A 14,869-nucleotide genomic window follows, 5' to 3' on the forward strand; every position below is an offset into this window, starting at 1 on the left:
AAAAATGAAAATCTCCCCATGTTCCACGTTGCCTTTCTATTAAAACTCCTTCCAGCTGTCAGTATAACTTTCAAGGTCCCTTGCTGATGGGCTTTGTCACTCACCACTTCTCCCTGAAACTTCAAGTCTTGTCCCCCTGAGGGATCTTTGAACACACATCTCCCTCGGAACTGGCTAATGCCACCACCACCACTTGCCTGTCCAAGTCCTCGGGGACTCAGCTTAAAGGCGGTCTCTCCTTTAAGGGGTCTCTGATCTCCCACACCTTCTGGGTCCCCCCACTTCTTGACTTGACATGTGTGTGTGTGTTGCTGGGGATTTAACCCCAGGGGTGTCCTACATTCCAACCCCCACCCCTACATTCCAACCCCCACCCCTATTTTGCTTTTTATTTTGATACAGGGTCTTGCTGTGTTGCTGCAGATCTTGCTGTTGCCGAGAATGATCTCAAACAACCATGAGCCTCGTGATCCTCCTGTCTCGGCCTCCCAAGTCCTGGGGTTAGAGGTGTGTGCCACCACGCCCGGCTGAGTCGGCTCTGACCATGGTCCTTCTGTGGGGTTTTACGGGCCTATTTCTGTGCCATCACCTCTGCTGCTCATTCAGCTCCCTGAGAACAGGGACCGGGCGGCCTTGGCCTCTTCATGCTGAGTTCATATCATACGGTAGGGGTTCAGAAATGAACAAATAAAGATCAAACCTCTACTGGTTTCCCTTGTTTTGACTGAAACAACATTTATCCTAGACTTCTGATGAATCTAAATGTTTTCCATTCCAAGGGAGCAAGCCCCAAAACTTAAAATCAGAAGATTTGAGTCACATCCTGTCTTTGTGACCTTGGGCCAGCCATTTCACCTCCCTTGAGCCTCGGCTTCTCTATGGATCTACTTCATAAGAACAGTCACCTGTCGTGTAATCTGGCAGAGGAACGCAGCACAATGCACTTCGCTTTCCTTGCATACACATGCACTTTGAAGTCAGTAAGCACACATTAGGCACTTGTTTGGGGGAAGCAGCATCTGATAACCCTTACCCTACATTTCTGAGAACACTCACATATAAAATCTGGAGTAAAACCTGAGAAATCACAGGTGAGTTTGTCAACCAGCAAAAAAACAACAGGAAAATAACCCTGAATCAGCCTGGGCCTCTCCTCCTGAGCCCTGAATCTCCCTGTGGGTCTCTCTGGAGACTTGGAGTTGATGGGTCTTTACTGCCACCTGCTGGACGAGTGGAACAGAGCTCAGGCCACAGCCAGGAGAAAGGCAGGCCCTGCCTGCAGTTGCCAAGCACCCGGCTCTAAGTTATATCTGCCACATTGTTTAACAGTAAATGAAAAGTTGTCAGAGGAGATTACTTTTGAAATAAAAGCAGATGGAGGGGGGGAGGGAGGGAGGGAGGGGGAGGGGGAGAGAGAGAGAGAGAGAGAGAGAGAGAGAGAGAGAGAGAGAGAGAGAGAACGAGAACGAACAGACAGTATCTTGCAGTGGTCAGAAAGTAGAAGGGGCCTTCTGGGACTCAAAGGGGAGGACCAGATGACTGTGAGGTGAAGGGGAAATATCTTCTTTAGAAACCATATCTTACCCCCCACCCCATCACCACATGCAAACCCTGCTGGAATTCTCCAAGACCGAATGCCCTGAAACACAAGCAAACTGTCTTCCTGGCCATAAACAAGGCAGGATCTGGCTAAGTTTGGGAACCGGCTCCATAGGAACTGCAGGAAGCAGGGCGGCCATTCTTTCCAAAGGCCTTAGCTTTACAGCCAGACTCGCTAAGTCAACAGAGTGGGAGCCAGCCCTGCCTCTTGCCTTCCTGTCCCACCCTCCTCCTCGAACACGGCTCGGCTCCCCCTGGGCCACCACACTCACTCGTGCGCATGCACACATGTATACACACACACACAGAGCTCCAGACCATCATTCTCAGCTGTTTGGGAGGAGACTCTGCTCTGGAAGAACTGGGAGGCAGAATCCACTGGGCTGCAGCCAGGGTTATTATTTTTTCTTTCTCCATATTCCAGCCATCCTGTGAAAAGCTGGACCTACAATGCAAACTCCGGAAAACCAAGGGCAGTGCAGCACCGAGTTACTTACTCAGCCAATGAGTTTGCATTTGGCTCCCAGGGAGGCTGTCTCAATTGTCCCGGGGCAGCAGGACTTGGCTGAGTCCAGCCAGTTGCTTCTGAACATGATGAGAGGTCTCTGGCCTCTATAGTCAACTTCTGAGTACAGGAAGAAAGCTCTCAGAAAAGCCTCCTCTTGCTGGGCATGCACAAGTCTGGGATTTAATCTGGGGGAAATGCTGCCCGCCATGATGCCCAGGCTGCCACCATAAACATGGTATCAGCTGAGTGTGGTGGTGCACACCTGTAATCCCAGTACTTGGGAGGCAAAGACAGGAAGATCATAGGCTCAAGGCTAGCTTCAGCAATTCTACAGACCCTCAGCAATTTTGCGAGACTTTATTTTAAAATAAAAAAATACAATAGGGCTATAGGTGTAGCTCAGAGGTAAAATGCCTCTGGGTTCAATCCAGTACCATTATAAACATGGCATCAAACTAAGGGATGGGGTACATCCCTCCAGAATTTTGCAGACAAGAAATCCATAAACAAGTGAGCCAGATGCCGGGGTGCATAACTCTAGTCCCAGTACTTGGGAGGTTAAGTCAAGGGGATTGCATGTTCAAGGCCAGCCTCAGCAATTTAGCAAGACTAGGGTGTAGCTCAGTGATTAAGTGCATGCTTAGCACAAGTAAGGATGCCCTAGGTTTAATCCTCAGTGCCCCACCCCCTCAAAAACAAAAGATTATGAATTGCACAATTTTATTATAGTACAAAAAATGCAGCTTTTTTCTATTTCCATTAGGATATCAAATAGAAACAAAGAATTGTTAGCACCCTGATATTAATCAACAAATGATACCTCCAATACATCATCCTACCTCATTGAGATCTGTCGCCAGGCTCCTGGCAGTAATTTACCCACATCCAGGCTTATGTAACTTTGTATCTCTTCCATCCCCAGGATTCAAGAAGCAAAACTGGTATGTGTGTGTGTGTGTGTGTGTGTGTGTGTGTGTGTGTGTGTGTGTGTGTGTGTTTTGCTGGAAATTGAACCTAGAAACATTCTACCTTTGAGCTACACCCTACCCCTTTTTGAAATTTGTTATCCAGAAACGGGATCTCAGCTGGGCACGGTGACCTACACTTGTAATCCCAGTACTTGGGAGGCTGAGACAGGAGCATCTGGGTTCACCACCAGCCTCAGCTACTTAGTGAGGCCCTCTGCAATTTAGTGAGACCCTGTTTCAAAATAAAGAATAAAAGCTAGGGCTGAGGGTGTAGCTTGAAAGTAGAATGGTCCTGGGTTCATTCAATCCCCAGCACCACAAAACAAAAACAAAACAAAAAACAGGATCTCACTGTTTCTGAGAACCACCCTAAGTTGCTGAGGCTGGCCTTGAACCTGGGATTCTCCTTAGACTCCCAAGTACTGGGATTACAGGTGTGTGTTACCACACCCAGCCGTCATTCTTTCTAACCATCCTAATTTTAGACCTGAGCTCTCATCCCGATGTCTGGAGTACATCCTCAGAGCTGTGCCAGGGCCTCGGGCAGCACGGCGATGGCAGCAGGGCCTCCCGCGTGCATCTTCATGGGTCCTCCCTGTCCTGAGGCCCCTCTGGGTCCATCAGGTTCTCAGAGTGCTCAGAAGTAAGCAGCATGGGCCCGACTGCCTAGAGGTACCACCACCTCCCACTGAGGGCCTGCCTCTGGGGGCCTCCAGGGAGCAGAGCTCATTCATACCCATGCTCTCTTAGCATCCCCCATTTTGCTCTATCAAAGGTGCATTTCCCCTTTTTCTCTTTCTTCCTTACTTTCTCTCCATTTTTTTTTTTTTTTTTTTTTTTTTTTTTTTTTTTTGCGGTACTGGGATGGAACCCAGAGGCATTGTACCTCTGAGCGACACCCCCAGCCCTATTTTTTAGTGGTTTTTTTTTTTTTTTTTTTTTTTTTGGAACAGGGTCTCACTGAGCTACAAAGGGCCTCACTAAGTAGCTGAGGCTGTTGAGAACTGTGATCTTCTGGTTTCCGCTTCCCAAATGCTGGGATTACAAGCGTGTGCCACCAGGCCCAGCCTTCCAAATTTCTTTAAGATACACAAAACCCACCCCCTTGCCTCCTTATCAAAAACCAAATAAATCACTTTTGTAAGGAAAAAAATTCAGGAAAGATTTCTTACTGTCCTCAACCTGGCCATATGCTTCCACTGAGGCGTGCCACTGCAAGGGAGAGAAGACAAACACGTGTCTGTGTCAGATGCTGCCCAGTAGCGCGGGCTGAGCACGTTTGCTCTCCCTCCGTCACCTGAGACCCTGGCTGTGGTTGGTGGTGTCTTCTTTCTTGGTAATGACGTTGTTTCAAAAAAATATCAGCCAGGCATGGTGGCTCACGCTTGTAATCCCAGCATTTGGGAGGCTGAGACAGGAGGATCACAGTTTGCGGACAGCCTCAGCTACTTAGTGAGGCCCTTTGCAACGTGGTGAGACCTTTTTCAAAATGAAGAATAAAAATATAGGGCTGGGTGTGTAGCTCGGAGGTAGAATGCCCCTGGGTTCCATCCTCAATACTGAAGAAAAAACAAAAATCAAAAAAATACCAGAGTAAGTTCCTAATTTGTTCTGATTGGTTCCATAGTACCTGTACTTACCAGCAACCTCTATCTACTTTTGTCCCTCTCTCCATCCCCTTTTATCTTCCTTCACTGCCTCTTCCCAGCCTGGTACACATTAGATGATAGATAGATAGATAGATAGATAGATAGATAGATAGATAGATAGATAGATATAGTGTGTGTGTGTGTGTATCCTTGAACATGTAATCAATCCTTCTGTCAGCCTCCCAGGTATAGGAACTACAGGCATATGCCACATGCCTGGCTTACACTGTTTTTTTGTTTTGTTGTTTGTTTTTGCAGTAGTGGGGATAGAACCTAGGGGCATTCTACCTCCGAGCTATACCCCCAGCCCTATTTTTGTTCTTTTTTTTTTTTTTTTTTTTGTGGTACTGGGGGTGGAACCCAAGGCTTTTCTACCTCTGGGCTATACTCCCAGATCTCTTTTATACTTTATTTGGAAACAGGGTCTCACTAAGTTGCTGAGAGCTTCACTAAGTAGCTGAGGCTGGCTTTGAACCTGTGCAATCCTCCTGTCTTAGCCTCCCAAGTGCTGGAATTACAAGCATGCTCCACCACACCCGGCTCTGGCTTATGCTGTTTTTAAAAATAGAAAATTAAAGCTGGGCATGGTGGCCCATACCTGTAATCCCAGTACTTGGAAGGCTGAGACAGGAGGATCACAGGTTTGCAAGCAGCCTCAGTTACTTAGTGAGGCCCTTAGCAACTTAGTGAGACCGTTTCAAAACAAAAAATAAAATAGGGCTGGGATGTAGTTCAGAAGTAGAATGCCCCTGGGTTCAATCCTTAGTACTACCAAAAAACCACAAAAAACAAAACTAATTCTAATCTGGTTTTGGATTAGACACTTTTTTATGGGGGGGCATTCTAACAACAAGCTATACCCCCAGCCTTTTTTGGCCTGTTTGTTTTGAAACAGGGTCTAAATTGCTGAGGCTGTCCTTAAACTTGCAATCCTCCTGTCTCAGCCTTCTAAGTAATGGCATTACAGGCATGCACTACCACGCCTGTTTTTTGTTTGTTTAAGAAAATATTATTTTCTGCTTTGCCTAGGTCCACATGATTCTATTTCCCTCTACCTGCTTTGCTGGAAATAAACAGAAGAAGGATCACAAGGATTAACTTCTAAAAACCAAGCTTCCTGGATTCTTAACTCCTTCTGGATCACAGTGGGGGAAACCTGCAATTTCTTTGCTCAGCACATATGCTTTTCATCTTTTCTTCCCTCCTACCTCCCCCCATATATGTGAACTCCTGTGTCTGACTTCTGCTGTTGCTCATAGGCTCAGTGGCCTCACAGCTCCAGCTCACACATGGGCTACATAATCTTCCCATCATAGCAGCTCTGCCTCCTTAAGCCCCCGCACCCCTTATTTCATGGAAAGGTGACATCTCCATGCCATGCATCCTCATGGTCATCGGCTATGACCTTGGGAGGAAGAAGAAAGAAAGGGGGTGTGGTGGTATGGTCTACAACTGACCCTTTGGTAAGGACAGTGGGAGGGACATTTGCTAGGTCCCCACGATGGCCTCAAACATGAAGCCAAAGCAGCTGCCTTCCCTCGTGAAGTTCAAGAACCTTAGAGAAACAAGTGAAATGGTTAAATGCTTAATTAACTGGTTTGGCATTTAGATTTCAGATCTGAACCCTTTTCTTGATTCAGTTTCAATGAATGAGGGAGATAAGAAACAATCCTTTGTCCTGCCAGAGGCAAAGAGGACTTCCTCTTGTGGACCACAGACCTGCCCAGGTGTGGCGCTCACACACTCAGGGCCAATGAAGAGAACACTGTGTGCATCCAGCTCCCGTTCTGCCACTCCCCGTGAGATCTCCCCGTGAGATCCAGAGGTCCTGCATTCCTCATCTCAAAAATGAGAAACATTCTTCAAAAAGGATAGTGACTTAGCCAGGCGTGGTGGCGCATGTGCTGCGCTTGGGAGGCTGAGACAGGAGGATCGCACAGGTTCGAAGCCAGCCTCAGCTACTTAGTGAGGCTCTCCACAACTTAGTGAGACCCTGTTTCCAAATAAAATATAAAGCCGGGCGTGGTGGCGCACGCTTGTAATCCCCGCACTTGGGAGGCGGAGACAGGAGGATCGCGCAGGTTCGAAGCCAGCCGTGCTGGCGTAAGAGACCCTGTTTCAAAAATATAAAATAGGTCTGGGAGTGTAGCCTGGAGGAAGGAGGGCTTCCAGGAACCCCAGTACCACCAAAAAAAAAAAAAAAAACCAAATAAAATATAAAATAGGTCTGGGAGTATAGCCCGGAGGTATAAAGCCCCTGGGTTCCACCCCCAGTACAGTACCACCAAAAAAAAAAAAAAAAAAGGATAGTGACTTAATATAATCATACACAAAAATTCAATATTAAATGGAAAATGGAATTTCATGCCAAGTAAGGATTATGAAATTATTTGCTTAATTAATTTGCCATTTAATTTCTCAGTCCCTCCTAAACTAAATTGCCAAAGCTGGCCTCAAACCTGCAATCCTCCTGTTTTATCCATCCAAGTACTAGAATTACAGAGGTGTACCACCACACCCAGGCCCACAAAAACTAAATAAATGTTCTGTTTTCCCACTGATGGGAACAGAATCAGCCACAAATTCACCAATATCTCTTGGATTCCAACCCCTTGTCAAGTGCCAGATTTTTTTTTTTGGGGGGGGGGGTCTGGGGATGAAACCCATGGGCATTCTACCTCTGAGCTACACCCCCTGCCCTAATTTTTATTCTTTATTTTGAAACCGGGTCTCACTGAGTTGCAGAGGGCCTCACTAAGTAGCTGAAGCTGTCCGTGAACTGCGATCCTCCAGGTCTCAGCCTCCCGAATGCTGGGATTACAAGGGTGTGACACCACACCCGGCTTATCAAGTGCCACATTTATGGAAGCAAAACTACAATTCTTTTTCTTTCCCAGAGTAGTTTTAGATCTTCAAATAAAGTAAGGCCTTGCTCAGAAGCACTTACTCAGAAAGGAAAAAAGCAGACAAAGCATATTGACTTTTTCCTACCTTTATTTATAAAGAACACAACTCCTCCTGACACAGACACAAATACTCACACATTCCAGGGAGGAGTCCATTAAAAAAAAAAAACAATGACAACGACAACAGAATCGAGAACAGTGGGACCTCATCTGACACCAGTCTGTGTACCCCAGACTCAAGAGCCACTGGGAACACTGTCTCAGTAGGACATCTCACCTCAAACACAGGAAGAGGGATCCTGATGCAGAGGACCCACCTACCCCCAAGGCAGAAAGCTTCACATTCAGTCTTCGGCATCATCAAACTGTCCTGTTTCAAAGACCATCTTTGAATAATGGGGTATCAGCGGCGGTGGATGGTGCCAGCTGGGGTCATAGATCATGTCTCCTTGTGGGGCACAGCACACCCAAGGTTTGATCTCTTGAGATATGCTCCCCTGGATGTCGTCAGCATCTGCAGACAGTTTCAAAAGATAGATTAAAGGAAGGAGGGAAGGTGAAAACAAATTGCAAAAAAAAAGGCCTGTGGGGCAGACACTTGCCCTTATTTTAATAACACATGCTTCTACATAGACACACACAGTACTCCTTTCTTGAAGAATAGCAAGCCGGGTGTGGTGGTGCACGCTTGTAATCCCTGCTTTGGGAGGCGGAGACAGGAGGATCATGCAGGTTCGAAGCCAGCTGCACTTGCTTAAGAGACCCTGTTTCTATAAAAAAGTATAAAATAGGTCTGGGAGTGTAGCCCAGAAGGGTTTCCAGGAACCCCAGTACCACCAAAAAAAAAAAAAAAAAAAAAAGCAAACATGGTCATTTTGAACAACCCATGTTTGTGCTTCTCAGACAAGGTTCTCAGTAATGGAGAGGAAACAAGTGGGTAACAGAACACTATTGTCTCCAGCTACTCCATTCGGACAAAGATTTTTAATAAAAAGAAACATTTTTTTCTACGAAACAAAGTGATACATTACAAAGTCAACTGCAAAATTTGTTGGGTTTAATCCCAGCACTTGGGAGGCTTAAAACAGAAAGATCACAGGTAGGAGGCCAGTGTGCCATAATTTAGTGAGACTCTGTTTCAAAATAAGAAATAAAATAGGGCTAGGGGTAGAGTGCCCCTGGGTTCAATCCCTAGTACCACACCAAAAAAAAACAAAAAAAACAAAAAACAAAAAAAAAACCCAGCAAGTGTCACAGACATAAGGCTGGATTCATACATGTAGACCCCTCTTCCAAACTGCTTTCAAGGGAGGTCAAAAACACACACCTACCGTAAGGATTCCCTTGGTCTGCTTTCAACTCCAAGTCCCAGTCCTCATTACAAGGACCAGTGTTCTGAGCCTTGGGTGGGACATATGTCCCTTCAGGCAGCTCCCAGGCATTCAGTTCTCCATCAGACGCCTCCTCGTCCACAGCAAAGCCTTCCTCTTCAGAATGTGCGCCCTCATCGTGGGCAGAAACATCATTTGGGATGCTCTGTGCACCACTGGCTACAAAGTCCACAGAGAGAAAGTCACGAAACCGAGAAGCCAGAGAAGGCCTACTCAAGTGCTTGGAAAATATTTGGCAGGCTTACTAAAAGGGCAATAAAGCAAGTGTTCAGAGCTCTTTGGTCACCCAAGCACTTAGGAAAATGCTGTTCTGTTTATGTCTTTAGAAGTAGGGTCTATCAGTTCTTTTCTTTTCTTTTTTTTTTTTTTTTTTTTTTTTTTTTGGTGGTACTGGAAGCCCTTCTACCTCAGGGCTACACTCCCAGACCTATTTTTTTTTTTTATATTTTTGAAACAGGGTCTCTTACGCCAGCGCGGCTGGCTTCGAACCTGCGCGATCCTCCTGTCTCCGCCTCCCAAGCGCGGGGATTACAAGCGTGCGCCACCACGCCCGGCCCTATCAGTTCTTTTCAATAAGGTGTTTTGTCTTAAACAAGGCCATTAACCGCCAGGTCCTGCAATTCACATAGGGAGTCCAGCAATTTACATTTTTGAGGCGTTTACCTATCATCAACACCAAAAGGCCACTGAGAAATGATACACTTTCATTGTACAAGCCTGCTCTGAATTCTGCTCACCTCTTCCCTTTAGCCTCAAAGAGCATGTCACAGGTAAGTGCAGGTATGAGAGAGCGAGAGAAATGCAGGCGGAAGAGCAAAGCCCGTTGCAAGGAGCAGTTTCCACTGGGGAAGCCTGGCCTTGGAGAAGCTGGTAGGTACATTTTCAAAAGGTCTCAAGCTGGGCGTGGTGGCCCATGCTTGTAATCCCAATACTTAGGAAGCTGAACCAGGAAGATCACAGGTTCAAAACCAGCCTCAGCTACTTAGTGAGGCCCTCTGCAACTTAGTGAGACCCTGTTTCCAAATATAGAATAAAAAATAGGGCTGGGGGTGTAGTTCAGAGGTAGAATTCCCCTGCCCAATACTACCAAAAAAAAAAGTTTTCCTACATTACTTGGTGCCTCAGTTTCCTCATCTGTAAAACAGACATAAGGTTGTTCTAAAAGTTTATTTAAAGAGGAAAGAGAGAAATATTTACGAACTGCACCTGCCATACACTGAGTATTGGCTGCTGTGACTGCACCTGTGATGGACTTGATCTAGCTCAGCACTGAACTCTTTCGGTGATGGAAAAGCTCTATGATCTCTGTGTTCAACAGCGTTATGCATATGTGACTACTGAGCACATGAACTGTGGCCTAACTAAGAAACTGGATTTCTCAAATTATTTAGTTATAATTAAGTTAATTTTGCATACCATCAGTGGCTACTGGCTATTTTACTGGGCAGTATAGCTCTAGACTCTCTCCCCGGTCCTCAGAACACCCTAGGAGGTGAGGTAGGTATTATCAGCCCTTTTTTTAAATTTTTTGGTGCTGGTGCTGGAGATTAAACCCAGAGGCATTTTACTTCCAAACTACACCCTCAGCCCGATTTTATCTCTTATTTGAAAACAAGTTCTCACTAAGTTGGTGAGAGCCTCACTAAGCTGCCGAGGCTGGCTTTGAACCTGAGATTCTCTGGTCTCACACTCCCAAGTACTGAGATTACAAGCATGTACCAACCATGCCTGGCTTCAGTCCTATTTTATTCTTTTTTTTTTTTTTTTTTTTACTGTTTTATTTTGAAACAGGGTCTCAATGAGTTGCGAAGGTCCTCGCTAAGTAGCTGAGGCTATCCGCGAACCGTGATCCTCCAGTCTCTGCCTCCCAAATGCTGGGATTACAAGTGTGCACCACCACACCCAGCTTCAGCCCTATTTTAAAGATGAGAAAGGATATATGATTTATCTAAGTCCATAAAAATTGAGCCCATGCTCTGAGTAGGAACTGAAACTGAAAACAATTTTGCCTGGCTCTCGAGATGTTTCTAGCTGCTTTTCTCAATGGAAGGAGTAGGTTCAGACATGAGCGAGTCCAGAACTTCCCTTAAGAAAGCTCCAGTATGCCGGGCGTGGTGGCGCATGCTTGTAATCCCCATGCTTGCAAGGCAGAGACAGGAGGATCGCGCAGGTTCGAAGCCAGCCACGTGCGCTGGCTTAGGAGACCCTGTTTCCAAATAAAAATGTAAAAATAGGTCTGGGAGTGTAGCCCGGAGGTAGAAGGGCTTCCAGGAACCCCAGTACCACCAAAAAAAAAAAAAAAAGAAAGAAAGCTCCAGTATAGCTGGAGTATCCCAATGAGGGCACTGTCCAATCAATGCACAAAGAAGGCGGCTCAGTGGCCAAGAAGACTGGCTAGCAAGAAAGCTAAACAAGAAGCCAGGTGTGGTGATGCACACCTTAAAATCAGACTACCTGCAGAGCCCAGTAGCGCACGCTTGTAAGCCCAGCATTTGGGAGGCTGAGACAGGAGGACTGAGGTTCACGGACAGCCTCAGAAACTCAGTGTGGTCCTCTGAAACTCAGGAAGACCCTGTTTCAAAATAGAAAATAAAAATAAAATAGGGCCAGGGGTATAGCTTGGAGGTAGAATGCCTCTGAGTTCTATCCCCAGTACCTCAGGAAAAAAAAAAAAAAAAAACTCACTACCTGAAAGGCTCAGACAGGAAGATCACAGGTTTAATACCAGTTCCAGGAGCTTGGTAAGACTAACCTAAGCAACTTAGTGAAACCCTGTTTCAAAATAAAAAATAAAGCCGGGCGTGGTGGCGCACGCTTGGAAGGCGGAGACAGGAGGATAACGCAGGTTCGAAGCCAGCTGCACTGACTTAAGAGACCCTGTTTCCAAATAAAAATATAAAAAACAGGTGTCTGGGAGTGTAGCCTGGAGGTAGAAGGGTTTCAGGAACCCCAGTACCACCAAAAAAATAAAAAATAAAAATAAAATAATAATAATAAAAAATAAAAGGGCTGGTAGTGTAGCCTAGAGGTAGAAAGCCCCTGGGTTCAATCCTCAGGAAAGAAAGAAAAGGGAGGGAGAGAGGGAATAAGGGAGAGGAAGGGGAGGGGAGATGGAAGAGAAAGGAAGGGATGTAGCTAAACATGCCCTGTGTCTCTCCTCCATCTCTCTCCACATCCAGCCCCACCTCTGCCATCCACATACCTAATCGATCCGTGGCTGGCACAGTCTCTCTTTCCTGACCAAGGTGGTCCACTGTGGCAATCTGCAAAAGAAGAAATAATTACCAGCTGTCTGGGATATGCCCAGCAGAAAGTCACTGCCTCCCATACTAGTGTTCCATGGCCCCCTTCATGGTGCTGGCTGGGACCCGGTAACCCACGTCTACTCTGCCCTATTTGCCTCAACAGGCTGGGGACAGAAGAGCTTTGCTACTCTACTTTGTCTACTCCTATAGACATCATCCCAGCAACACTTCTCCATCCATGGCAGTGGGAGGCCCTTCCTGTAGTGATCACTGTCAGCAGCCAATTTTGCCAACACTTGCGGGGCCAGTCTTATCCTTGGCCCTCTCTTTAGAGGTCTGGGCCCCAGCACCTCTCCTCCAAGCTCAGAGCCCCCAGCACCAGCTGGAGGAGCGCCCCATCCCATAGAACTCTACCTCTATGAAGAGCTTCCTGTGAGTTAGTAAATGTCAATGGCTCCAACTTCAAGCTGGTGTCCCTCTGCCAGAGGGCTGGTGGCTCTTTTCTGTAGTTGCTGCCCCCAGGCACACTTTCTACCTTTCAGTTATCTAGCAAGGGCACATCTAGTTAACAACTATCAAGGTCTGTCTCCTCACTGGTACAGGGGGAGGAGCAGAGTTTTTGTTCCTCTGTGGTGCTAAGCACTGAAAGGAACCCTACTAATCCCCTATAACCAACCAGAGACTTCTCTGTCCCCATCACTTAAAAGTTCCTGCCAGGCTTTTAAGTGAGGGCGTCATACACCTGTAATCACAGTACTTGGGAGGCTGAGACAGAAGAATCACAGATTTGAGGCCAGCCTCAGCAATTTAGTGAGGCCCTATTTTCGAATAAAAAAAATAAAGCTGGGCATGGTGGCGCACACTTGTAGTCTCACCATTTGGGAGGCTGAGACAGGAGAATCTCAGGTTCGTGGCCTGTGATGAGCTACTCAGTGAGGCCCTTTGCAACTCAGTGAGACCCTGTTTCAAAATAAAGAATAAAAAGCAGGGCGGGGGGTAATGGTAAATAAGTAAAAATAAAACTGTATTTGACATTCGCCCCAATTATCATTCACTACCTAGTCATGCATGGGTTTAATGATTCAATTTCGCCTCTTGTGGTAACAACCGTCTGTCACTGCTACCCACCAAGGGGTTGGACTCTCATATAACCCAGGGCCTCCTACCCACCTCCCTTGCCCAGCCTGACAGGGGTAATCACTCTTCTGCTCAAACCTTCAACAGGCCTTTTCTGCCAGAGTATATCAACTTGTTGAACACAGTCCTCTGCATGATCCGGGACCCAAGCTCCAAACCCTGAGCCCTGCACTTTCTCATCTCCATGGCTCTACCGGCCCCACCATCCTCTCAGCTTGCAGACGTGCACATTCTTTCCTGCTCTGCCCGGATAAAATTAAGTCTCATGCTAGTCTGCAATCCGAAGTAACTTGTTTATAAATCTAGCGCTGTATTTTTTTTTAATCTTGGGTTAAGTATCATCTTTGATGCTCAAGTAAGCATTGCATTGATCCGTCCAATTTTAATATACGTTTGCACTGTACTAGACACAATACTAGGCGCTTCATCAGCTTAGGATTCCGACGGGCGAATGCGGACAAGTGATCACTGTATTACTGGTCGTGGAAAAACCAGGAGCTGGAGCCTTTGGGTTTCATTAAGCAGAAAGAGCGCGCGCGTGTGACATCCATCTGGTGGCCAGTGTTGGCTGAGCATGCCCAGCGAGGGCAGAGGTCCTCGAGGCAAAGCCCTGGCCTCGCAGCCCTCACCCGGTCCTAGACCAGGGCCGCAGCAGCGGGCGCCAGCCCTGGATCAGCAGCATCTCCTCCCACTGACCACGTCTGCAGAGGCGTCTGGGGCCGCAGCCGCCCGCCCGCGGCGCGCCCACCACGGCCTGGGCCCCCGCCCCGCCGCGCCCCGCAGCCCGCCGTTTCCCCGCGCGCTCCAACGTCGCTCGGCGCTGCCCGGGTCCGCGGCCCCGCCGCCCCGCCGCTTCCACCCGGCGCAGGGGCGGGCGCACCTGGCCCGCGCGGCACTCACCTCGGGGCTGCGGGGCGCCTCCCGCGCGCTCGGCGGCCGGGGTCCCCAAGGCGGCGCCGCGGCCCCCCGCGCCCCGGCCCCCGCCACCTGAGGGTCCATGCCCGGCTGCCCGCGGCTCGGCGCCCTGGACGCGGCCGCACCACGTGACGCGCCCGTCTGGCTGCCAGCCGGAGGATTCGTCGCAGAGCAGCCAATCAGCGGCGAGCCCAGCCCGGGGGCGGGGCCGGTCACGAGGGCGCGGGGCGGGGCGGGACACGCCCACCTGCCCCGGCAGAGTCCGAAGCGGTCTGGAGTGCCCATTCGACCTGGTACCCAGTAGCAGGAGTCTGAGTTCTGTTAGCTACTACCGGAGCTGGACGGAATGACGGGTCTGAGACAGCAAGTGTTATCCCTTCCCAAACACACTGGGTGTGCTTTAGCTTCAGCACCTAAATTCCTCTTAGAAGGAATTCCTCTTTGAATGGCCCGACGTTTGCCTGATAGGATATAAAACTCAGCTGTCAAAACAGTTAATAACAGCTGGCCGTAATAACACAGGCTTGTAATCCTAGTACTTGGGAGGCTGA

The 14,869-nt window shown here is 47.9% G+C and overlaps 1 protein-coding gene across 1 annotated transcript; it reads right to left on the minus strand.

Moving 5' to 3' along the window:
• Positions 1–7,974: 7,974 nt before the first annotated feature.
• On the minus strand, positions 7,975–14,402 carry COPRS (coordinator of PRMT5 and differentiation stimulator; the record flags this gene model as incomplete). Its single annotated transcript, XM_080714007.1, has 4 exons — positions 7,975–8,144; positions 8,962–9,180; positions 12,224–12,284; positions 14,100–14,402. 4 exons carry the CDS (start codon positions 14,400–14,402, stop codon positions 7,975–7,977), a joined length of 753 nt encoding a protein of 250 aa, XP_080570133.1.
• Positions 14,403–14,869: the final 467 nt, after the last annotated feature.

Source organism: Muscardinus avellanarius, assembly GCF_963383645.1.
Source record: "Muscardinus avellanarius genome assembly, chromosome: 16".
Taxonomy (NCBI): Eukaryota; Metazoa; Chordata; class Mammalia; order Rodentia; family Gliridae; genus Muscardinus; species Muscardinus avellanarius.